Genomic DNA, 25,976 nt, shown 5'->3' on the forward strand with positions numbered 1-25,976 from the left:
AGGTTATTGAGCTGCCCATAAACATCAATGTCTACTCCAAACACATAAATCTACCATGGCAAACTGTATCAACGTGAGTCATATGGGAAAAAGTGCTTTGGTTGATGGACGGGGTGTGAAATTATTTTCTGTGGTTTTACCTCAACTCAAGTGAAAGTCTTGTCTCCAAATAGCATCAACAGAACAACGTGTCAGTGCTGCAAAGCGGGTGTTTTGGCTTTACTTTTTTACAGTGTAAGGAGACAGATGGCTCCTCTGTCATGCTCTGCAGCTGTGTGATATTGGTGCCTGGTGTTATGCTGCTGTGGACACACAAGAGGCAAGTCGTGTAAACATGCACTAAGGTATGCATACACACACAGCGGCGTTCAGCCCTGCCCTCCGATGCTGCACATTGCCAACACATTTTCCTGGATCAGCCTCCATTACCTCTTATGGCAGATCAGCAGAAGGACTTTTTCCTGCCATTTCTGTGTTAAGCATTGCAGGCATGGAGCAAAAGGGGCTTAGATATCCTGCCTTCAAATGCACGCATGTAAACCCAAAGAGATTTGGTGTCCATATAAATGTTAAGTCAGTATTTTTAAGAAGAAATTATATGGCAGAATGGTAGTGTTGCCACCTTGTGGATTAAATATGCCAGTGCATTAGTGGAGTACAGGTTGGCCAACAAGCATATAGATAAATAAACACAGTTACAGAGATCTTATGCCAGACACGTTTTAATCTGTTGTTGCTACCTGCCTTCTCCAAGTTATGACATGTTGCACATACTTCTCTCATCTGTTTATTGATTTTCACCATAGCTTGACTTTGAGCTCCTGTGAAGAAAGCTTTTATTTCATCAGAGGTACAGACTCATCAAAACATGCTAACAAGTTTCAGTCATACAGGCTTTCATCAGGGCCTTACCTGCCCTGGTGAAGGCCTGTATGGCAACTGATGTGACATTTGTGAACAAGAGCCAGATCTTTTATGTGAATCTGGATCTTTTTTTAATTCAGCATGATTTACAGAGCAGGGGTGATCTTCTCTCGACACTGCTCTACCAAAGGTACACCACACTTTAAGCATTTCAAACCAGGGGTATCATAAAGCCCAGCAAATAAGCAGGTGTTGTCTGGCCTGCACAGCATTTTGGAAAGCACATTTCAGAACATAATTATGCAACATTTTTGTTAAATTTAATTCAATTAATTATGTGTCAAAACACTGCTAGATTTGGCTGATCTAATGAAGCCAAACTGGTCTGAAGAGCCCGAAAAGACAGATCTTCATGGTGAGCTGAGCCAAATGAACTGTAGCGTTCAAAAAGGCTGTAATTCCCATCACAGACATGACTGAAGTACGTTTTTGTGAGTCTGTAGTGCTGATGAAATAAAGCCTTTTTTTAAACTAGCCATCTGAGTGCCTCAGACTTTTTCAGAGACTTAAAAGTTGGTTCCCCACACTAAAGGTCACTAGAGGGACACATGCTTTCTAGTATTTTCAACATTTTCCCACACCCATGCAGCACTGCATATGTCTGCTTTCTACTGTGAAGAACTTTCAGTCTGTGATGATTTTGGCGCCCCCTGAAGATGAATTACTGGCCTGGATCTCTTGTTGAGCTTGTCCTGTACACATTCAAGTCGTGTTTTCAATCAAAAAGCTCATTTCTTTCAACAGTTAAATCTCTTACAGGTTGGAAACGAAAATAGGCTACTTTCAGTTGCAAAGGTTTAAAAGTCTGTAACTGACTTAGTCTGGCACTTGTCCAATATAAAAATGAGCTATTCTGTTGCTCACAAAGTTTCAGTATAACAGTCATTTAATTCTACATCATAACTAACAAATATCATCATAAAGGCTTAAATAGCACAGTGGAGTGAAGCCAAGAGGTTTACCTTTGATTTTACGGTGTGTTTTCCCTTTAAGGACTCAAGCATGACAGCCTACACTTCCCACAATTCCAAGCGCCCTGAAGCTCCGTAAATCGGTGCGTGCTTTTGCAGGGGCAGAGCGACAGCAGCGTCTTTGGTTATAAGCAGGTCAGACCGGCTGAAATAAGACTTAACGGGGAGGTGTTCATATTGAAAATGTCAGTTTCATCTTCACACAGCTCGGAAACACCGAGCCTTAGGAGGAGGCCGACTGAACATACACAAGGTAGGCTGACAAGGAGATTAATTTAGCTTGTGTTAGCGTGGAAAACTTTATTTATAACAAGGCGACTGCGCTACAATGGTAATAGGAACACGTCATAATTAGATATATTTACAAAAAGTGTTATGTACGGGTATATCATTATATAAATGAAAAGTGGAAAGACGTGTAGCTCGTAATAGACAGTGGTGTAGCATGCGGGACAGTCAGTCACGTCGTATTGATTACAGTGAGCTCCACGCCCCCAGCCCAAAGTGCCAAGACTGCGCGCATGCAAGTAGTCAAGCATCGATATGTGCAGGGCCTTCTCTTTAAAAGTAAACACATTGTTATTGGATGTTGTTTGCTGATGGTGCAGACAAGTATCTGATCGCACTGGGGCTGCAACTCGATTGATTGTATTTCAAATGAGTCTAATGTGCTTTATATTCTAATTGTAAAAATAGATCATCACAGAATCCAAGTGATAATGGTTTACAGTTTTATGAAATAGAGTTAACGCCGTCAGATTGTCTGACTAAAGAAGCTTTAGTCTGAAGACAGTTTGGCCTGTAAATGATTATTCACTTCTGACTATTTTTATTACTTGCTGAATGGAATTATAGGCTAGTTTCCGTTTCTTGTCCCCTTCATTGCAGCAAAATCCAATTCTCAAGAAGAGTACAACATTCTCATTTTTAAGACTTTCTGCTAAGCTTTAGAAACCAATATAAAAGCTGAAAGGGGAAGCAAAATAAGACACCCAAAGTGTATGTTCACGCTGTTTAGAATTTTGTGAAAGGGGAAGTGAAGTTGAGTCACGTGATGCCGTGCTTCGTCAGATTCAGTCATTGATCGGGCCTATTTCTTGTGAGACACAATTCCTGAAAATAAATTCGTGATCCCAGGCAGTAATTGCAGTCATGCTTCTGGGTTCCCCACATAACAAATCCAGCTGTTGTCTATCTGTCTGTCTGAGACAGTCAAAAACAGACAGAGACCCCTTCAAAAGGGAAGTTTGTACTCACACACTCTGTGTCCCAACATCAGCACAAATCTCACAAATCATTTGCACTGACTTCCTTTAGGTGCTGTGAAAAGCTGATGGAGCTTATCATAGGTGTTGTACTATTTTAATGCTCTGCTGGATGAAATCATGAGTGAATCTTTAAATTAGTCTGATTAAGACCATCTGGTCTGCTCTGTATTGAAAGTCCATCAGTAAAGGCTCTCTGTGTAACTGACACAGACTGGCATCAAGCTGGTGCATGGGTACATTCTTGTTGTCAAGACAAAGACTCTTCTTATAAGGCGTTCTAAGATTTCCAAGATTTTTTATTGTATTTCCAAAAAAACAATTCAAGTCATGGGCCACTCAAAATGTGTTTACTTTAAATCAGAGTTTTAAAAGTTAACATATGAATATGACATTTAAAACAAAGTTTGCTTAATAAGTAGGTTAAGCCATTTTGGTTTACCCATTAACTTAATTTTATAACGTATTTATGCGCTGACCATTTTTCCAGTAAAAACCCTTTCAAATTTTCTGGTTTTGGCTTCTTTGATGTAGGAAATTGTGTTTTTCTTCAAGTCTCTTATACTGTTTAATGAATAATCTTTGGCTAGAAGAGTGATGCTTTGGACAGCGGAAATTATTTGCTGTTTGGAAACTAAATGTGCTTTAATCGAAAATTTGAGTGTTTTTAGTGATGCTGGATAAAGGGGTATTTAGAGAGATTCAAGACTAGCAAGACAATACATTATAATTCAGAGAAATATATTTTTAAAACATGTCAGCAACATTTCTGTAAAGGTTTAAGCTTCACTATTTGCTGCAGTATAATGCCTGAGAACCAGTGTTATGTTTGGTTTAGTTGTGCATTTAAACTTAAAATGTTCTCAACAATGTCTAACCTAAAACAAAAATCATAAAACATTGAAGTATCAAAGTGTCTCCTTGAGTTGTCTTTATTCTTGACAAAAATGGCAAAACACGAGATAAAACATATAGTTGGCTGATGTTAGCGTCTGTTGGCTAACATTACTTGCTGCCATTCTTTAACAGTGAAAATTACTAATGCAATAAAACGTCAATATACATATGTTACATTTCCTGGAAAAAATAGCTGTAATTATTTTTACCAGTATGTATGGCATTCACCTTCAATATATGGCTGGTATTTTAATAAGTGTACTTTTTATTTGCTTTTTTTTTTTTTTTTCTTTTTTTTTTTCTTTTGCAGATCCTCCATGGCAACATGATCCCCAGGCAGGCTTTAATCAAGAAACAAGTCATGACCATTTGTGTGGGAGCCATCTTAATTCAGCAGACAGTTGCCCTTCATTTTCACATCACTCTGTGTGTCCTGTCCTGTGTCAAACTAAATGCATATCTGCACACACATGTGAGTACTGGTTACCAACTTTTTTTGATTATTAAAGTCCCCTTAAAGTGATGAAATAAGAAATCTGAATTTTAGGTTTGTTGTATGACAGATGGCTGTGTTATGAACCACGATGCCAAATTTCAGTCCAAAAACATCTCTAAGTATATAGGATAAAGCTTCAGAATCATTAAAAAAAACGAGTCAACAACATCTGCTCGAGGATGCTGTGGGCATGTTGGTAGAATGTGTGGAAGCCACGCCCATTCACAAGAAATATGATCCTCTCAAATTATAAAAGAATGCTAGAACTGGAATAGTGGAATGCTGTAGTGATACAACTCTCTTCTAAGCTACCAAAGAAACAACCACATTTATGTCGAGTCATATATGTCTGGTTTCAGTTGAATTTTTTCATATTTTACACTTCAGGTGTTACTATTATCTCGTGTATGAGTTATGTCTCTGTCCCTTTTATGAGATGCCTTTGTTGTTAAGTTTTTGCTGGCAACACTCAATTTCCTGATCTCACTCTTCAAAATAAAAGTCCTAAATGATGATTAGTATTGGAAACTTTTACTGTGGCAGATTGGAAAGAATAGAACAAGTTAATCATGGATACTTTACTAACTTAAGCATTGCAAAGCTAACAAATAGAGTGCAATGAATTGTGGCTGCTTTGAGAGAGACAAAGCCACAGTCTGCTTCTTTTAATCATCGTAATCTAAAGGCAATTGAAATATTGAGCAAAGCACACCTTCAGCAGGCTTGCCTGATGTGCCTTGTTGAAGTGAAAAAAGGCAAGCACTCCCGTAATTAGCCTGCCCCCTGACCTTATGGTAAACTATGGCTAGAGCTTAGCTGCCTGGATCTGTGCCAGAGCAGAGAGGCAGAAGTCAGGGGTTAAATTTATGACCTGTCACAAATCACTCTGCTATGAATATTTTAATGAACCATAGACCACTGTAGCTGATAGATTTTGAAAATTTACCTGACAATGTACAAAAACACAGCATTTTGCTGCCTGTTAATTTTCAATAAAGGCAGTGGTATCAGCTAACAGCAGACTGAATTTAGATAAACTGCTGTGATTTTATATTGTTGTAGCGTAAGGGAGCAGGGTACTTCCCTTAGCGCCTGGTGACTTCATGGGACGGTACATTTTGAGCTGTGCAAAATAAACCCTAACTACAAAAGTGGTGAAAAAAGTTTTTATGGTCTTAATCCTAAATTATGTCACACATAGATCTAAGTGTTTTCACATGTGTGCAGTACAATTACTCCAACATATCTAGTGTGTTAACATGAATAGTTTTGATTTCACTTTACCAGGACTTTAATTTAATAAATCAGTGGTGACCTGTTGTGAAACATGAATTTGTTGTGTTGTTGTGGCTTGTTCCAGGTCCAAGCCACCATGCCTGTGATGACAGCTGGGTGGAGATCCAAAGCAAGAGAACCATCAGAGCAGAGAACGAAGTGGAAGCCAACAAGCTGGTTAACAATTACAGGGTAAGGAGTTAACCAAGCAAACCAAACAGGTATAAATGCATCATAACAGGCAGAGCTTTTTGTCAAACTGTTTGTGTCTGTGTGTCAGTTTGGGTTCAGAAAATGGAAAAGTCATGTGACAGAGCGTCCATTTGAAGACCGATCAGAGGTGGTGAAAGAGCTGTACTCTGAACTGAAGGTCATCAAACCACATACAGGTACGGATAGTAGTTCCTGTGTAGTGTGTAAAATTTGTTTGTTTTGAGTGATTTGATAAAGCTGATTCATGTGCATGATATTAGTAAGAAAGGCATAACAGAGGGAGAGGTGCAGAGACATAAGCAGAAGCTGATTGAGAGCAGAAAAAAGAATCTCTTTTTCTTTGTTGTGATAATGCTGTATAGTTACTAGTGGTTTCAGGAGCATTACAATACAGATTAAACAATATCTGCTTGGCCAAGATAAGGGCCATGATAGGATCATATATATAGATATAAAGACTGTAATCAAACCACACCATAAATGTTTTATGTTGATGTTAAATGAAAAATTTCCAATCAATCAGAAATACTGTGTTCACAAAACCAAGGCATGAATAGACCATATCTAAGATAAATCAGTCTGATGAGTACCATATTAGAGCCGCTGTTACTGCAAATAAGATGACCCATGCTATAAAGAAATAATATCAGTGCCGTAATAAGCAGTCATATCCCTGTATGAATGAATAGCATTGAATAAAAAATGTTTCTTGTTGTGGAGTGGGTTCCTTTGTCATTAAATGTTGTGTTTGTCTAATTGTATCAGGTCATCTCATCACGTGTGGAAATGTAGCGTATGTGTTTCTCTTTGGTTGGTGGATCTCTCTGGTGTATTTCCTGGTCAGCTTGCTGATGTTCATCACTATCACCGGAGTTCCTTACGGTAGGTGAGCCAGTCTGCTGATAAGTATGATAATGTCATACTGACCAGTTATTGTCTCATTTTTTCTATCACTCTTTAGGCAAGCTTTGCTTGAAGCTGTCCTCCTATTTTCTGTGGCCGTTTGGCAAATCAATCCATGAGGTAATTTTTATGTTCACTTATTGTTTGGACCACTGTCTGTTTTTTTTTTTCTTTTATTAAACTGAAATGAGAAGAATATACAATTATAAATCCTTCCATTTTCCTTATTTTCTATGTCTGTAAAAGTCATAAAGGAAGAGTGTGCTTGTAAAAACCCCAACTGTCTACAGTATAAAATTCCTTGTCTGCGTTCTTCTTTTCGAAAACTTGATAAAAGCAATGGCAATAATGGCTAAGCTGTAGGTTAGTTTTTTGGTTTTATTGTTTAGTGATAATTTTTACAACACTTATGTATTACCTCTTTTTTTAGGTTGTTCTGGTCACCTTAAGTAATCAGTAGATATCAGTTTTCTCTGTCAGCACATCTTCCTATCCTGCAAATGTCCTGACGGTGTTCCTCACAGTTTATTTTTAGGTCCTCTATTATTTGTATATCCTCAACGTCCCCAAAATGAATGCTAAAAAAAACTATTTTACATATAACCTTAACCCTTCATTGTGTTGCACAATTTCTGGCCCTCTGGCTTTCAGTGTGTCAGATCAATTCAGAAACTCACATGACAACTGTCGCACAACAGCTGGAGTTTGATCTTTGTCCTCTGATGAAAACAGTCATGATTCTCTTTGACTAGAAAAGGGGAAGACTTTCCTTTTAACCCTCCTTCATTGTTTTTATTGAATTACATGATTTTTTATATTTCTCCTGTGACAAACAGTCAAAACAATCTGGAGCAGCCAACACTGAACTTTTTACCCCATGCACCCCTAAGTGTTGACAAAAATCAGCTGACTTAATGTGAGCATTGCAGCAGACATCAAGCATCCACAGTGCATACAAATTTCTCTAAGACAAACTTGTCATTTTGCTTGTTTTTCTTTTTTTTCAGGCTGTCTTGTTCTGTTATCTCATATTAATTTTCCTTTAATGTGATATAAGCCCTCTAAAAAAAGATCGGTCATCTATGTTATTCATCAAGCAGAAATTACAATTATAGACCCCCTGTTTCTGAAATGCTGTACAAAGATTTCTGTTTTATGTTTTTTAAAAAGTCTTTCTTAGAACTATTTCCTCTTTTTTCCAGATTGGAAATACATTGAGGAGATGTTGTGAGCTGGCACCAGACTGTGAGTGTAACATGGACGGGACAGACGATAACTCACCAGTTCTGCTGCCTTCCCCCACAGAGATGCCAGTCCCACAGTTTTCAGGACAACTTCAGCGAACTCCTTACTGGGTGACACAATCAAAAACAACATGTAGACAGAAAATCAACACTTTTTTATTTGCAATTTAACAATCTCTGCTTGGGGGAAATCAATCATGTTGTTTTTAAATGAGTTCTCTTGTTGTGTAGCATCGTTTCGCCACATATGTGTGGCTGCTGCTCGGTTATCCTCCTCTGGTGCTCGTTCACTCCCTGGCCTGCTTCCTTTCATGGATCCTGGTCTTCACCATCCCTGTTTCCAAGATGAATGCTCGAACCATGGGTGTCATTCTTCTTTTGGCCCCTGAGGATGTCTCCGTTTCCTCATGCTCACAGAGAAAGGCAAGAAAGAGATTTAGTATTCATGTTCGACAGCATATGGGCCTAACTTTTTAATCATTTTTTGCTTTTTATTTTTTTTATCTGAACTTTAGCATCAAGGCTTCGAGTCCAGAGCTCTGCTTTGCTGCTACCATGCTGTTAACTGGTACTACTACAAATACACTGTTGATGGCATCAATGTATTTGCTGTCAGTATCCTTTGCCACTGACTGATGCTGTTTCTCTATTTCTGCAACATAAGGCTGTTATAATCTTTGACCTACATGTCAGATCTTCTCCCTTTAGTAATAGTTGCCATGGTAATCGGATATATTGACAGAGAAAACCTGTATGCAAGCTCTGATGTCAAGTTTGCTATAGCAGTCTGCTCCATCATTCCTCTGTCTTATTATATTGGAATGGGCATTGCCAGGTGAGCTGTTGTTGGTACTTGAAACTCATCTGTTCAGGGTTTTAATGAGAGAAATTAAACTCTGGGTTTACCAATCTGTCAATGGAGTAACCGGTTTTCTCACTCATTGTTGTCACTTGCAGTATTTCAGCACAGAGTAACTTTGCTGTGGGTGCAGTGGTGAACGCAAGCTTCGGCTCCATCACAGAGTTGACCTTTTACATCACAGCCCTGATCAGAGGTCACCGGGCAGGAAATCAGTGTCTGCAGGAGGTGGTTAAAGCAGCACTGACCGGCACTTTGCTTGGATGCATCCTCTTTATTCCTGTAAGCAGAGCTAAAATTTTAAGCTGTTTTATGATGCACTTGCTTTTTTGAACTTAAAAAAATACATTTTCATTAAAGTTTTTCTCTTAAAGTTGTTTTGTTTTCCTATCAAATGGTATAATTTAACAAGGATTTAAATTAGGTCACTGAATCAGTTACAGCACTGTGGACACCACTAATTCAGGATGCACAACAAGAACTAAGCTTTCTGTTTGTCTTTTCACAGGGAATCTGCATGATAATTGGAGGGCTGAGACACAGTGAGCAAACATTCAACAGTCGATCCACAGGAGTGAGCTCTGCTTTGCTTTTCATCTCTGTAGGAGGCAAGTTATTTTTTTTTTTTTAATTTAATGCAGTTTTTGAATATGCCATGTCACATCTTGACATGTTTTACTGTCACAAACAAGTAGAAACAACATCAAACAGAGTAACACAACTTTTAATTAAATAATAAAAAGAATTTTTTTGTTAATTAGCTAAGTTTTAAGATCATAACCCAGCAGTAATCTCCAGTGATGGAAAATGAAGAAGTGGAAAAGTCTGCGGTTCTTAAAGTGTCCATCTGAGGCTGGCTTCAAAAACTAGGGCCCATTCAAAAAGCCATTTTTTAAGTAAGAATAAAAATGTTTACAGCATGGTTATAAAAACTAGAACTACTATCTATGTGAAGTTTAACAGTGAAAGTATATATATGGGATAAGAAATTATATCGAGCCACAATATGGTATTAGGTCGCAGTCTCACAGTATGTTAGGTTGCTGTGATCTCTTACCTACAAATTGATGAAAACACCTCATGAATTTGTTTCTTAAGTGCTGACAAACTCATTTATTAACATTTAGTCCCATTAACTTTTTTAGTCAGGAAAATTAATATTTTTCAAAAATGTCCCTCTTTTTCTCCAAATGTCTTGTGACTCAGATGGCCCCTGCTGGTGGGCCGTAAGTGGCCTGTGGGCCAAAAGTTTGACCGCCGTGGGCTAGAGGGAGTCACTGCACTACCTGCAAATGCTGAAATCCACCTGCTTTTGGCTGGTTCATGGGTGTTAATGTCCTCACCGTCTTTGATAAATTGCAGAAAATACAACACAGACATTAGAATTGCAAAAGATAGGATTCCTGTAATTTACTCAGGATTAATAGTAGCCTACAGAATGTAGAGTTAGCATTAGAAGTCAAAGTCCTGCTTTCAACACTTGATAATAGTTAAACCATATTAGCACTGGAATATGCCCAATAATTAATACAAGTTTCTCTTATGCTGAATAAAGCATTTCATAATAATATCGATATTACTTGTTCCAAGTAGGATAATGCAGTAATGCAGTGATACTCAACCCGCGGCTCTCAAGCCGCATGTGGCTCTTTAGTGACAAGCTGCGGCTCTTTTAAGGCTTACTTGGCAAAAAAAAACCTCCTAAAAATCTTTATGAAGGTAAACACTGTCATCAGTAAAGATTTATTGTAAGTCACATCAATGAATCTGTTATCCACACAAAGAAGGCAGGCTTAAACTACCAAATTGAAACCTTTATTTTTTCAATCTGTGTATTATTACCGTCAGTTGCGCTTGATGGAGGAGCGTGTGTAGGAAGTCCGCTGGTAGTGCATCTCTTCAGGAAGGTCATTGAGCTGTGCTGTCTTGTGTTTATATTGAAGCTTTCTGTGCCCTTGTTTTAACGTTTTTCTCCAGTCACTTCTCCCGATGCTCTCTTTTATGGGAATAAAGTCTCAGAACAACAGTAAATGCCCCATTATGAGATATAAATACCCAAATAGCCAACCATAATTCATCAGCTCTTTGAAAAGCATCTCAGAGCTCAAACTCAGCACATTCTAATATCTTAAAAAATCTTTAGGCCAGGTGGAACTCACACACTGCTGGTGTCAGGCCAAAGACTTCAAAATCACCACACTCCAGCAAATAAATAGCACATTTTTTTATTGCTTTAGTGCTTTAAAATTGGTTTAAACCCACTGACAGCTGTATAAAGGATGACCAGTAGCTCTTATTTATAAAAATAAAATCATAAAAAATTGAGATACAAGGTTTTGGCCCGATGTCAGTGATAAATGAAATAAATTATGCTCATTGTCAGTGACATATTGTTTCTTCTGACACTATACAGACATTTTTTGTACCCTATTGCATCACACTGAAGCTCACAATTACCCACCAATTTACAGTTTCATTTCATTTCAACTACAGATTAACTGATCAGTGATCTACCTTACATCCCCGGTTTGGATTGTGGCTCTCACTTAAATATTTTCAAGACAATGTGGCTTTTTGGTAGAATAAGGCTGAGTACCACTGCAGTAATGTGTTAATCACTTAAGAGCTGGTGAAGATGAAGCTGAATTTATTTGTTCAAAACTGGTGAGTAATGGTTTCTCAGTTTCCCCACTCAGCCCAATATGTTCTTTTCTAAATTAGATATTTTTCTGTTGTTATGATGTTGTGTCTATCAGCTGAATTCTGAAAAGAGAGAAACCTAATGTAATTAGATTAATGCAGTTGAGTGAAAATATAAACAGAGCTATATTAGAAGTGGCTGAGCTGAGGTAAAAGCTGTCAGAAATAAGGGCCCAATCACTGAAATAATTTTGATTTTAAAATGGTATGGAAATATTGCAATAATATAAACGTACTTACTCATTTTCACCACAGGTAGGCTCTTTGAAATGAGTATTTCATATCTGTCAGACATGATAAAATGGTGACAGATGATGTGACTAGGCAGGTAAAGGTGCTGATATGTAGGAGGCAGCTAAACACGTGTAAAACTCCTAATGATGATGGCATCTACATGATGATGATGTCATGCACAACTTAATATGTAAAAAGGCTGTTCCATAGAAAATATACTTTTTGAGGTAAAACTGGTGTTACTTAGTTTTATCATTGTTAGTTTAGTAAATGATGTATGTAAAAAAAAATGGTGCTTGTTATGGGTGTACTGAACACCTGCAAAGATGTTAACATGTCACAGTGTCTTGAGGAGCTGAGCACCCCAAAGTTCTGATTTTAATATCTCTTTGACTGTCACCTGCAGGTGTGTTTGCTCCAACGCTGTTCTCCAAAGCGTATGGAAATCTAGTGTGTGACGCCTGCACTAACTCCACCCTTGGAAATGGCACGAGCAACAGCAGCGGACCATTTGTCTGCCACAACTGTCACTACGATCTGGTCGGCTTCTTTTGTCACATTAAAATAGAAAATACACAATTTAGAGTGCACACACTCTAATGTTTAGTTTTTGGGTTTTTTTTTCTCTACAGAACAACGGCACATTGTTTCACAACCATGTCCAGTAAGTGATTTATTCGGACTCTGATATCATCAGCAATTAATCACAGATTGGATTAAAATTGCAATATGGTCTGCTGCAATATTCAAATCACAGAGGGTGCAATATTTTTTTATCCTGAAATCTGTGCCAAAATACCAGTTTACACCTCTTTTTTGCAGCAGAGATGTTATGCATTTCATATCATGCAATCATTCAAGTGACATTTTTTTAGAATAATCTGCAAAAATTCCTACTTTCTTCATTTTTGTACATTTTTCTTATAGAATATGAGAATGACATAAAAATAACCACACCCTTCAATACAAAAATTCATATCAAACTTGCAGTATGAGTCAAGATCAGCACAATAAGTTATCTGTTGAAAGTAAATAAGATGAGGAACTTCAGAAATAATCGCATATCAAATTGCATTTGCAATATTGGGGGAAAAAAAATCGCATTTAGATTATTTCCCCCAAATCGTTCAAGCCTAGTAAAAAATAATGTGTGTCTGGACTGTTCGTGTGAGTAACTCTGAATTTGGGAGGATTTTTGTGCCCCCATGGACAAAACTAGGTCTCATCACTGCAATGTTTTTTCCCCAAGAAGTTAAATATTGTCTAAATATTGGGCTCCCACTTGTCCTAGAAAACTTGATAAACAGTTGACCAAATGGGAGAAAAACCCCAAGTCTCCTGAAAAATCTTTGGCTGGCCTTGAATTTAGTTAAGCATTTCCCTTATTCCATATCCGAGTTCCTCAAAGCATAACAATGTCATCAGAAAGGGATTGTGTTGAGGATCAAGTGAGTGACAGGAGTGTATGGAAAATAGTAATTGGAATTGGCTACACACAAGCAGCAGCTAGACCTGTAAAAAACCTGTAAGGCCACCCTGTTTTATTTTCAGTAAGTGTCTGTGTGTTTTATGTCGACAGGCCGCTGGTGTACACACTGTCTGCCCTCTTACCTGCTGCCTACATCATCGGTCTGATTTTCACGCTGAAGACGCACTCACACATTTATAACATTCAAGTTGGAGAAGGACAGGGTAGGGGTCTTACTCTTATGACTCAAACTTTAATACTCATACAACGTTTTACCTGGTTTAATGGTTTTATATCTCATCATCATTTCCTTATATGTGCAGAGAGTGACCACCATGGAGCCGTGGTCCACTGGTCACGCTGGAGGTCTTTGGTCATCCTCATTTTGGCCACCCTGCTCACGTCTGCATGTGCTGATCTTGTCACAGAGCACATCCAGCCCATTCTCAACCAGCCCAACATCTCTCAGGTCAGGGTGTACATCTGAGTTCACAGACAGTATATTATTTAAGCGTTTCTCTTATGGGAGTGTTCACTTTCTGTCATCTTCCTCCAGTATTTTATAGGAGTGACAGTTCTTGCGATGGTTCCTGAGATCCCAGAGATAGTCAATGGGATCCAGTTTGCACTTCAAAACAACATCAGTCTAAGGTATCCTGCTTTTATCAAAAAAAGCTCATTGGAGAAAACAAAAATAGATCTGTGATTTCTAAGTGACTGTTTTTTTTTTCAGCTTGGAGGTGGGGATCTGTATAGCGGTTCAGGTCTGCATGCTACAGATTCCAATCCTGGTCTTATTTAACGCTTTCTACGTGAGACCTTCTTTATCTTTTTCATTCATTGATATGAATATGAGTGGCTGCTTATTTGTAGTTTCACTGTCTCTGTCTGTGTGTGGGCTAGGATGTGGGCTTTGTGCTGTTATTCAGTGACCTTCACCTCTGGGCCAGCATCTTCAGCGTGATCCTCGTCAATTACATCTTCATGGACGGAAAATCTGATTATTTCCAGGGTAAGGTAACACTTTTTGCTTACACAAAAATGCATACACTGAATTATGATCGTATGGCATACTCAGTGTGGTGTCACATTTAGTATGTAGAATGCCTATAAAAAGTATTTCCACCTTGAAAGTCTACCCCTTCATTGATTTTATAAATCAATTACCATCAGTATAATTAGGCTTTTTGGAAAAAGAAAAAGAAAAAAAAAAACAACAAACAAAAAACCTTTACATGTCAAAGTGAAAACAGGTTTCTACAACGTAATCTAATTTAAATAAAAAAACATGGAATGTAAAATAAGTAAATATGTAAATATTCACCCCCTTCAAATCAGTTTTTAGTAGATTCATCTTTGGCTAAAATCACAGTGGTAAATCTGTGTGGATAGGTTTCTGTCAGGCTTGCACATCTGAAATTTTATTCCAGTCATCTTTGCAAAACTGCTCAAACTCTGTCAGGTTGCACAGGAACCGGGCGTGAGCAGCCCTTTTCAGTCCAGCCACAAATTCTCTATCAGATTGAGGTCTGGGCTTTTACTCCAGATCATTCACCTTGTTGTCTTTAAACCATTTCTGTATAGCTTTTGCTGTGTGCTTTAGGTCATTGTCTTGCCAGAAAAACATCTTCTCCCGGGCTGAAGTTCTCTTACAGACTGAATAAGATTGTCCTCCAGGATTTTCCTATATTTTGTTGCTTTCATTTCACTCTCTACCTTTGCAAGCCTTCCAGGGCCAGCTGCCAAGAAACATCCCCACAGCATGCTGCCACCACTGTGCTTCACAGTGGGGAGGGGATGGTGTTCGGTATCCACCAAACATAGCGTCTTGTCTGATGGCCTCAAAGCACCATTTTGGTCTTTGGAAGAACTTTTTCTCACTTGACCATGGAGTCTCCCACATGCCTTTTGCCAAACTCTAGTCTAGATTTAGGATAACTTTTATTTAACAATGAATTTCTCTTTTCTTTGTCTTGGTGGCCTCTCTTGCTAGTCTCCTTGCATGTTCACTCAGTTTGTGAGGACGGCCTGATCTAGGCTGATTTACACATGTGCCATATTCCTTCTATTTCTTGATGATGGATTTAGCTGAACAATGTGGGATGTTGTGTGCCTTGGATTTTTTTGTATCCATCTCCTGATTTATACTTATCAATTACCTTTTTCCCTGAGTTCATTGTAGTGTTCTTGTGTCTTCATGGTGTAGTGGTAGCCAGGAATACTTACTGGCCAGTGAATGGACCTTCCAGACACAGGTGTTTTTATACAATCATTTGAGACACATTCACTGCTCTCAGGTGATCCCCATTTCACTAATTGTGAGACTACTAGCACTAGTTGATTTGACCTTTGTTGAATTAGGTCAGCCACTTTAAAAGGGGTAAATATTGATGTAGTTGCTTTTTTACATTACATATTTTTATCTAATTAACATTACTTTGTAGAAGTCTGTTTTCACTTTGACATTAAAGAGGGTTTATTTGTATTTTTGTCAAAAAAGCCTAATTATATCGACCTTGATTGATTTATAAAATCAATAAAAGGGTAAAACATCCAAGGGGTTGAATACTTTTATAGTCTAACAATATGTGGCTTCAGACACTGTGGTTTTTAGGGTTTAGGCAGCAAGAAACCAGCTCGGTCTGAGGTCAAGCTAATTCTACAAAGGTACCAAGATAATGAAGTGAAACTTGCTCACATGGTCCAGCTGTAATCTTCCCTGAATGTTTCCAAACTTTCATCATGATCAGTAAATGTAAAGCCTGACTTTTGTCTGTTTGGTGTTTTATGATATTTCCATCATCACTCTCCACGTCTTTTTTTTAACCCCATGAAATGCCTCATGTATAATACCCCGTCTTGTGTTTTGTGTCAGGTACTGCTTTGGTGATCGTCTACTTCATTCTTCTGGCTCTGTATTTCTACGCTCCGTCTCCTGCAGGCTGCTGACTCTATGACTGACACTTTACAGCTCCAGTAACACTTTTTGAGTCCTGCAGGATGCTGGATGTATAAATAGGGAAGTTTTATCCTGACAGGAAGCAAATCCTTAACGTTTACTGAAATATACTTTGTCTGCACTGAAAATGTTAATCTTTAGCGGATATTTGACTGCACTATTTCACTCCTACTTCTCTAAACAGCAGTCTGTATGTTGAAATGTCTGTTCTTTATGAAATGTGATTAAACAGAGAAAAGCAGTATTTTTACACAGGAATGGATATTACACTGCTCTGTGATCTGTACTAATGGTTATTTTATTTCCTGTACTGTTTTATACATATTTTTAACTCCTAAATGTAAAGAAAATCCATAATACTACAAGTAACAAGATAAATGACAGTATTTTTAATGTAAATGCACAGCACCTTCCTTACAGGTTAAGTGGCATGCTGACTGTGCTGAGAAAGAAAAATAACACCATTTGAAAAACTGGCTGCCTGTGTTTTTATTGCTTTTACAGACAGGATTTACTAAACAAAATGTACATTACAGCCACAACTGAGGAGACATTCACCTTTTCTCCCAAGAGTTTATGTAAAGTGACATGCACACCATACCGACATGCAAAAGAGATCTTTGCACTTGGACATCAAAAATGATGCAAATATAAACGTCTATCTTCAGCAAGGCATATATTTCTGGAGTCCAAGCACATACTGAAGCAGACTGATGCTTCATAAGATATAAATAGGACTTTTACGATGCAGTACGTTTAGTTTTGTGCCAACAGCTGCAGTGAATGTGACAATTAAATGTTTCACATGATTAAAATTCAAGATAGAAGTTGGGTGGAAAAAGGCAAACGTGACTTGACATGAGCAGCTGGGAATATGACTCAAGATTTACATAGTGACCAAAGAGCTCCACGTGCCTCGATCTGGTTTCACTAAAATGGCTGATGGTATTTTGGCAAACGTAATGTTTTCACAGCCCTGCGGACTGAGTCTGATCACAGTATTCAACATCCTGAGTACGCCGCACATACTCTACCTGATTACTTTTTAACAAAGTCCTAAACCAGCTATTTTTAAGTACCACTGCAGTCTTCAGAAAATCAAGACAAATGAAAAATCACAATAAAAAAACCATACAGCCTGAAGTATGGTATAAAAGGCTGAACTAGGTTCAGGCAGAAATCAGGAAAATATAGTTCTGCTACAGTTCAAAGATTTTAACAAAGTAAACATCAGCCAAGTGATTTTAAATAAATAACAAATATCTCAGAAAAGATGTTGAAGAAAAGTAGTTTTTCGCCCTATAAACTTTAAACAAAACTGAGAACAGGCTCATGGGGAACCAGGCAGAACATATAGAAGAAAAAAACCTATATATACACAATCCAAAGAGGAAAAATAATCATATCAGAGATATAAAACCAATGAGTGTGACATTTTGTAAATTCAGAAGGCACCAAATGAAATGAAAAGGCTCAGGGGTCACTGCGAAGCTACAGGTGCATGAATTTATCTGTAACACACTAAGTTTCATTTTTTAGAGGAAGAGGCACACGAAGATTCACAGTGATACCATGTTACAGAGATTTTAAAGTGAGCTCTCATTGTGAGCACAAGGGTTAACTGAAACCAGTTATTTGGATTTAAACCATGGCCTGATGATCAAGACTCAAGACTTCAATGTAAATCCTAAAATGACTGACTAGTCCAGCGGTTAAATCATGAACTCTATTCATTAGCAGTGTGCTTCTTCATAGAATTTGGCTGTTTTTAAACTAACTAAATAGAAATTTAAGTTCATATCAGTTACTTTCTATCCAAACAATCTCACAGTGAAGGTAGCAGCAGGTGACTGATCATGCGTTATATTTAACAAGAGTAAATCAACCTGATAGCTCTTGAATGGAAGCTGATATAAAAGCAACATTCATTTTGACTTTCAAGAAGTGGTCTTTTTTAAACATTTAAACGCCCCCACTCATGCTTCATTGGTTACTCTGAAAACAGAACATTGTGAAGAAAAAAAAATGCACTGTAGTGGACCCAAAACATGAGAAATGTCTTTTGGAGTTCATGGAATTAGCAGAGTAATGGCCTCTCATGGATGCGTGCAAAGTCAACTCTGACACACCCCTAAACAGAGAAACTCATCATGCGATGCATTAAAAAATAATTTAAAAAAACAGCACACATATTTACAAAAAAGCTGAAGTAAAAAGGCATTTAAAACTTTTCTTACTATCAACTGACATCATCCGACTTTCCTTGTCCTATTAAGAACCTCTTTTTCCTTTAGCTTGGTCATTTTAGTGTCAGTGCTGCAGCCTCCTTCAGTCTCTGAGCTCCATCTATTTGAGCCGCTGAATCAGCGTGTGTGTCAGTCCCAGGCTGAGCAGCTGAAGGGTGGACAGCTGGGCTACATGAGGGAAGGTTTTCAGCAGTTTCTCCCAAGTCAGTTCCAGGAGGCTGGGAACCGTCAGCCACACTTTGTACAAAGAGCCAGTCCTCCTGTTCCCAGACATGTTGACCACGCCCCCGTGGACGTACATACAGCCGGCCTGAAGGACAACGACAGCAGAGTAGAGATAAATGGTTGATGGGATGTTGGATTTGAAGGCTTATTTTAATTAAATAAACACTTTAAAAATGGTCTGAGGCCTCCATTTGTTTATTTGAGAGACAGCCCCTTGAGATGAATCCTCTCGTTTTCAAGGGGGTCCCAATGCAGAAACAAACAAACCAGTATCCTAAAAACTACAGAGCTTTCCCAGCTTAACCAGTGCCTTACCCATATTGAAAGAAATACGGGTTTTGAATAAAATCCTTGCATTCAGTAAGTACAGAAATGCACAAACTCAATCTTAACACCTGGTGGCAAGGTGTTCAAGATGGCTGCCCAGGTGAAAAGGGCTGTGCACGCATCTGAAGACAATGAAAAGACACTGAAGACTACATGCACTGCAACTCTCTTATGGGGGAAAACTTCAGCAACACTTAGGATTTCTGTGACTGTTTCTAGTTTCTTAAAACTGCTTGGTTATTTATGCATTGTGTACTCTAGGTCAGTGGTTTTCAACTGGTGGGTCAGGACCCAAAAGTGGGTCGCGGAGCAGTTTTCAGTGGGTCGCAACTAGGTGTCAAAAAAAAAAAAAAAAAAAAAAAAAAAAAGGTGGCGAAAGTCCTGACGTCCTTAACGGACATGCATCAATACCTTTAATTCTAGCTGACTAAGCTGACTAATCTGGGAGATTGATGGTTCCTAGTCAGGTCCTTAACTTGACTGGATCAAAATGTCTGTAACATCAGGAGTGCCGCATCCATTTCCTGAGAGGGCTGTGGTCAGGGGAGGAGTCAGACGACTCATTAACATTTAAAGCCACAGACACAGAAACGGCTCATTCTGAGCAGGGCTGAAACAGAGGGGTTTTTAGACATGCAAACACTAGAGTGTTTTTTCAGCAGCAAACTGATGTTTGCAGGCATGTTTTGAGGACCTATAAGAACAATAAAAACCTGTCTTAAAAGGGAAAATATGTCCCCTTTAATATAACTTGATATTTCAAATGATTATGACAATTAGGCGATTTGAATTATCATCAAACGCTACTAAAGTTTGGTAGAGACACCAAAAAGAGCAAAGCAACTTGCATTTGACTGACTTCACTAAATACCTGTCCCGGAAACAAGTGGGCCTTGAAAAAGATTATACGTTTACTTTGAAAAATACACCAGAAAAGTCATCGTTTTTTAAATGTCAGGACTGGAATGAATTGACGGACTGTGCAAGATTCTTACCGAGTGCTTTCTTTCCATCTTCAGCTCACAGAGCTCTAATTCCCGGTAACTCATGGTGTGAGCGGTCATTCTCTGTCACCAGAGTAAACTATGCTCACGTTTCATTCATGGCTGAAAAATTAAACTATTCAGTTCACGTTTTATCTAAATATGAGTGTGTTTTGACACAAAACTACCGTCAGTACACAGACTGATCCTCTGCAGACACAGTCGCCCAATCATCACTCTCTCTGGTCAGAGCAGATCAGCTGTTCCTCCGCAACTCAGATGCAGTATTTACATGTATCTGAAGTTAATTCGTGAAATTAAAGACGCACCCACGCAGGTAGTCTACAGCAGTCAGAAAATGGGATATGGTGTATATATGGCACAGTATCCTGTTTTCTTTTAGAGTTCACCAGGCAGCAAAACCGGGTTTCTCAAAACCGGGATACTGTAATATCCTGGTTTCTGAAGACGTGTACATGCACAAAGAGAAACGGGATACTCAAGTCCATATAAACACAGTCAATGTCAGCTGAAGTTTTTTTTTTCTATTTCCTTCCTCAAGTGTAAGGACTGAAGCTCCTTTCTTTGTTTAGCCTTAAACTTAACTGAAGCTTTAGGTATGAACTACATTTCTATATCGATATCAGGTCATATTATTTAGTAAATAACAGCAGAAATCAATTATTACACATCCCTATTAAAATAAATGTTCATTTTTTTAAATATCAATGTATCTCTCTAGGCAGTCTCCAGCAAATGAGGTTATGGACATTTTTCTTTAGTGTGATGTAAACTGTATCTGCTGACCATTTTGGAGGTAGAATTGTGTCAAATATGTCAATGATATTTTACTGACCGGTGTGACAGCAGCACAGTGAAAGTAAGCAGGTTCAGGCATGACAGCAGGCAGCTTGGTCCACTGAAAATTCTGCAGGTTGATCTTCCACAGGTCGGAGAGGATCACCTCTCCATTATAACCCCCACATATAAAGACATCTGCAGGGAGAAACACAGAAAGGTGCTATCTGGAAAACTGTTTAAATAAATGGCATGTGTGTGTGTTTAATGCTGAGTAAACCTCACCATCTTTGACCTGCACACAGCTGTGACAACGACGGGCTGCAGGAAATCCTGTAATGATGATGGCAAAAGGGTTAATTTCTTAAAATCCTGCAGTCAGCACAGAAAAATTAAGCTGAATCACAAACCAATTTTTTCATGAGGTTTGGTGGCTATTTCCTCCCAGTAGTTGGTTTCCAAATTATATGCATGAATCTGAAGGAGACAGAAAGAGTTACGTTGATAAAATAAAGGTTATAAATTAGATTTTTGTTTAAGTCTTTGGCTTGTTCCTCTCACCTTGTCAAGGGGATAGGATGTCCAGGAAGTCCCACCTCCTAAAATGTAGATTCTCTGTTCATCATGAGCTAGTTCATGTCTGTACCTGTAAGATCAAGCAATCAGTTGCAGCATATTTCAGAAAACATGTACCTCAATTCCCACATACTGAAGCTGTTCAAACTCTGTGCTGTCTGACCTCTCCTCAGGCAGATCTGAGGGCGCGTTGTTGGGTTTAAGGTGGGTCCACTCTCTGGTGGTCAGGTCCAGCCTGTGGAGGTCGGTGCTGTAAAGGTAGCCTGTTGTCCCTCCAAACACATAAAGGTAGCCGTTTATGATGACCATCGCCTGGAATCAAAGAGCAGATGAAAATTGGTTAGAGGGACAGAGCAGTCAGAGAGAAATTTGACAGACTTCAGCTGCAGAGACAATTTTACCTGTCCATAGATCTTGTTAGGTTTCTTCCCCCTGCAGTTGAGCAGATTCCATCGTTTATACTGAACATTGCAGACATGGACGTCATTCCCGTTGTTTTCGCCGAATGGAATTCCAGTGCCACCAAACACAAGCAGGTTGTTCCCATGTAAAACAGCTAACAGAGAAAATGTATCAACACAATGTAATGCTGTCTGATGAGGGACCCCAGGAAGACTAGCTGCTACCTTGGTAGCAACTATTGGGGATCCTTTTAAACAAATAAACAATTAGAATCTGATACAGTTTAATTACTTCCCTATCAACTCAGAGACCATATCCCCCTAGGTAGCTTTACCTTTCCTCACCCCCCATCCTCCATTTCTAACTCTATGCACTGCCCTGTTATCTAATAAAAGGTATGAAAAAGCCCATCAAATGATATGAAAAGATTGCAAAATTCCTTACCTGACATAGAAGCTAACTCTGTGGGCATGTAACCCTCTGTTCGGACCTGTTGCCAGGTCGCAGTGGCAAAATGAAACCGCCAAAGCTCCCTGAAGAGTGGATAATCTTCATTTTCTGAGCCACCGGCCTCCTCAAAGTCTGGGTTGTAGCCTCCAAATACGTACAGGTTGGCGCTGTCCGCAACACAGCGGTGTCCACTCCGGGCGGGAGGTACACAGTGTCCTGTGGGAGGGACATAAATGACACAGATAGCAGTTTTAGTCCCTGACGTTGATGGAAAAATTGAGATTTTGGAGAATATCTTTATTGTAAAAGATTGCACACTATAATGTGAAGCATGTTGTCCAAACCAGTTTTGGTTTGTTTGCTTACATTACTGACAAAACGATATACCTTTACAGTTTCCAAAAGGATGCAGTATTTTTTGGCAGAATCAGCAAGACAGTCAGATAGTTTCATATAGTTTACAGCTTCCCACATCCCTGAACAGGATCAAGATGATTGATGGATCGATGAGCTTTCCCCTCAGTGGGCCATTACTATTGTGACAGTGGTGTTTCTCATTACAATCATGATTTTGATTACATAGTGACAATCCATTATCCTCACCAGAGGGGTTATTGTGTCAACGGGTGATTCTTTGGGGATGACGAAAGTGTCATTTTATTCCATTCCCTGAATAGTAATTCTTTTTTCAGGGGAATAATTAATTCAAGAGTTGTCCTCTGGTGCCAGGAGAGTGTTAGAAGTCACCAGGCAAGCAGATTTTTCATGTCACTAGTGAATTTTGAAGAAGAGATCAAATCAACAGCACAGATGTTGAACAGGCCACAGATAGCGAGGTTCTTTTAGATATTGGTGAGGGATGGTGGGAAGGTTTTGTACTTTTTCGTACCTTCTCTTAGAAACCTGTTGGGGATCCGAAGGTTGGGGCAGGAAGGGGAGAAGATGCGCCGAGCCTGAAGCCATCTTGCCCGCTTCTTAGAGCCTGTTAGTCAGACACCATACAAGAGAGACAAAATATGCAGAGTTAATGTGATGCATGGGTTTAAGTAGATGGATCAATGCCAGTTGTTAAACTGCAAGATTTCCCTGTCGAAACAAGCCTCTGTTAGGGAAAACACAATCAAGTTAGGGGTCTTTGGTTAAAATATTTCTCAACAAAACTGAGTTGTAAACATATTAATGGCTTATGTTAGAGGGGAAGTCAGGTGGCTTTTACTACAATAGCTTTTTTGTCAAAGTGGGGCTGCACATAGTCTTATATCTATCCTACTTCTAGATGGTCAGCTCTTTCTCCATGTATTTTAATGTTAATTAAGGTTAATGCAGGATTTCACGGTGGAAATGTACTTCTTTTGCATGCTCTGAAAAGCATCAGATGAGAAACGCTACCATTACCATTGTTTCTGTTGTCAGCCGTCTCTCCTTGTAGTTTTCTAATTTATTTTCTTTTTAATATCAGCCTTTAATATATGAATCGACCTCTAAAGATGATAAAAATGAGATATCTTTGTTTGTGCCTGCGGGGTGTTTATTTAATCATCGCTATCTGTTAGCTTCCGTAGCAGCGTTAGCTAGCCTCGGCCTGTGTGCTGCAGTTACAGCTAGCATCGCTCACTCACTCAAAACGAGCATCCCTGTATACACAAAGACAAAAATAACGTTGACTTAAGTTACCTACAATAACCTTTATGGCCCTGTTTGCTCTGCAGACTGTGCGGCTCTTCTCATTCTTACAGGCTATCTGGTTTTGTTTACAAACCTGAGTCGCGGATTGAGGGCCTCCACGACAGTTTCTCAAACTTGTTGAGCTGACTGAAGGTCCCGTCCTTTTCGGCCGATGACATCTCGACAGATAACCGCGAACACGGGGTTCACACCCACACCTGGACTAGGACCCGCTTCAGTTTGACCACACGTTGTGGCATGAGTCCGCGAGCTCATACAATTTCACTAAGATGAAGAAATAAGAGCAACGAGCGTCCACACCTGCTGCTGTTTGCAGCGTCACTGCCAGCTGGCCTGGACTGACCAATCAGCGGAGAGGAGCCCTGTGAGTCGCGTTCAAGAGTCACATGGAAATGTTTACAGTTTTATAAAAACTGCAGTGGCCCCGAGTCCTACAGACATGAACGATCTCTGCAGTGAGCTCCATAGATATTGAAATAAATTTACAGAAAATAAATTTACAAGTTATCTTGAAATTAATAAGTCTTCAGAAAAGTCTGCACTTTTAATGTTTACTTCTCTAATCACTGTATTTGCACATTATCTGTGCCTACTGTATCAGCACACTGTCATTAACCCCAAATTAATAACTTCGATCACTGTTTAACACTTTTATTCGTGGACACAAGCGATAGACATAAAGGACAGGTGTGACAAAAAATCTATAAAGAATAAATTCTGATATAAAGAATAATAATTATTGAATAATGTATTCAACTAAATTTGTACAAGGACCAGATTTTGTCTTGACAGACACTTTGGGGGCCAGAATTTCAAATTAGCGCAAATAAGATTAATATTTTGGTCCAAACAACATACAATTATATTACTTTTTGTATTTTTAAGCACTTTTAAGCATTAACAGATAGATCATCAGTCCCTTTCACCTATAGGCAATCTAAATATTTTAGCTGCATATTTTGAGGACTGCCATGTTGTCCATCACTACATTTGCTGCAAATATGTTGTGTCCTGATTGGTGAAAAAAGCAGAAAAGTCACATTTTTCAAGTGCCTGAGGTAAAAAGTTGAGACAGAAAACAACAGATTTAATCAGGCCCGTCTGATGCATCATGTTTATTTAAAATAGCCAACAGGTGGTGGATTTCTGTAAAAACTGATCAAACATGAAGTCATTTCTGCTAAAACTGTTGCAATCTTAATCGTTTTGGGTTCATTTTTGTAGCTGTAGGGATTTAAAGACAAAAGATACTCTTAAAACCACAACATTTGTTTTCTGCCTGGAATTTTCTGAATTAAATCATCTTTAGGGGATGGATTGGGAGCTTTGGAGGGCCCTCCAATGATCATTTTTATAATCTAAACCTCCAGCTTCAGGGTAGATGTCAGAGAAATGACTTTACAGCACACTGCAAAAAAGGCCTTGTCAACATTTTTGACCTCAGTGATTCAGGATGAATGATATTTTTGACAGTGAAAAGAGGGCAGGGAGAAATTTCTTGTGTTTAAAGTACTACTTAAACAGACACAGGGCAGTCAGCAAAGAAATGAGACTATAGCTTTGTCCCCAGAGGGCACCAAAAACAACTCAAACTAAAAGTTCATTCCAGGAGCTTTAACCACATATTTTTCAAAAAGGCAATCTAAAATCCAAACATAGCTGAATTACTGTCTCTTAAGAATAAGAGGTGCAAACATTTCTCACATGTGAAGCCATATTTTGCTTGTTTGATGACAATTTTTTTCTTGAAAACGTTTTGATCTTCATTGTTAGATGATCAATCCTTTAATTTGATGTTTTATGACTGTTTTCAGACAGATATGTCGACATCAATCCTGAAATGGTCAAAGAACTCAAATACTTAAGTAGGCTATA

General features: G+C 38.7%; 2 protein-coding genes across 2 annotated transcripts; one reads left to right on the forward strand and one right to left on the reverse strand.

Moving 5' to 3' along the window:
- The first annotated feature begins 2,001 nt into the window (after positions 1 to 2,001).
- LOC121514929 (putative cation exchanger C521.04c) lies at positions 2,002 to 16,884 on the forward strand. The gene is made up of 20 exons (XM_041795375.1): positions 2,002 to 2,148; positions 4,368 to 4,529; positions 5,914 to 6,020; positions 6,109 to 6,217; positions 6,807 to 6,923; positions 7,003 to 7,064; positions 8,147 to 8,299; positions 8,420 to 8,611; positions 8,704 to 8,803; positions 8,882 to 9,023; positions 9,146 to 9,329; positions 9,556 to 9,655; positions 12,388 to 12,521; positions 12,614 to 12,645; positions 13,561 to 13,673; positions 13,773 to 13,918; positions 14,006 to 14,100; positions 14,183 to 14,261; positions 14,353 to 14,461; positions 16,325 to 16,884. The coding sequence occupies exons 1-20, from the start codon at positions 2,079 to 2,081 to the stop codon at positions 16,396 to 16,398; spliced, it is 2,280 nt and encodes a 759-aa protein (XP_041651309.1). The 5' UTR covers positions 2,002 to 2,078; the 3' UTR covers positions 16,399 to 16,884.
- LOC121514930 (kelch domain-containing protein 10-like) lies at positions 16,883 to 24,423 on the reverse strand. The gene is made up of 10 exons (XM_041795376.1): positions 24,175 to 24,423; positions 23,305 to 23,397; positions 22,410 to 22,631; positions 21,965 to 22,119; positions 21,727 to 21,875; positions 21,549 to 21,633; positions 21,398 to 21,464; positions 21,273 to 21,320; positions 21,046 to 21,185; positions 16,883 to 18,964 (listed from the first exon to the last, which is right to left on the reverse strand). The coding sequence occupies exons 1-10, from the start codon at positions 24,257 to 24,259 to the stop codon at positions 18,755 to 18,757; spliced, it is 1,254 nt and encodes a 417-aa protein (XP_041651310.1). The 5' UTR covers positions 24,260 to 24,423; the 3' UTR covers positions 16,883 to 18,754.
- Between the last annotated feature and the right edge of the window lie 1,553 nt (positions 24,424 to 25,976).

The sequence above is a fragment of the Cheilinus undulatus genome, linkage group 9, assembly GCF_018320785.1.
Source record: "Cheilinus undulatus linkage group 9, ASM1832078v1, whole genome shotgun sequence".
Classification (NCBI taxonomy): Eukaryota; Metazoa; Chordata; class Actinopteri; order Labriformes; family Labridae; genus Cheilinus; species Cheilinus undulatus.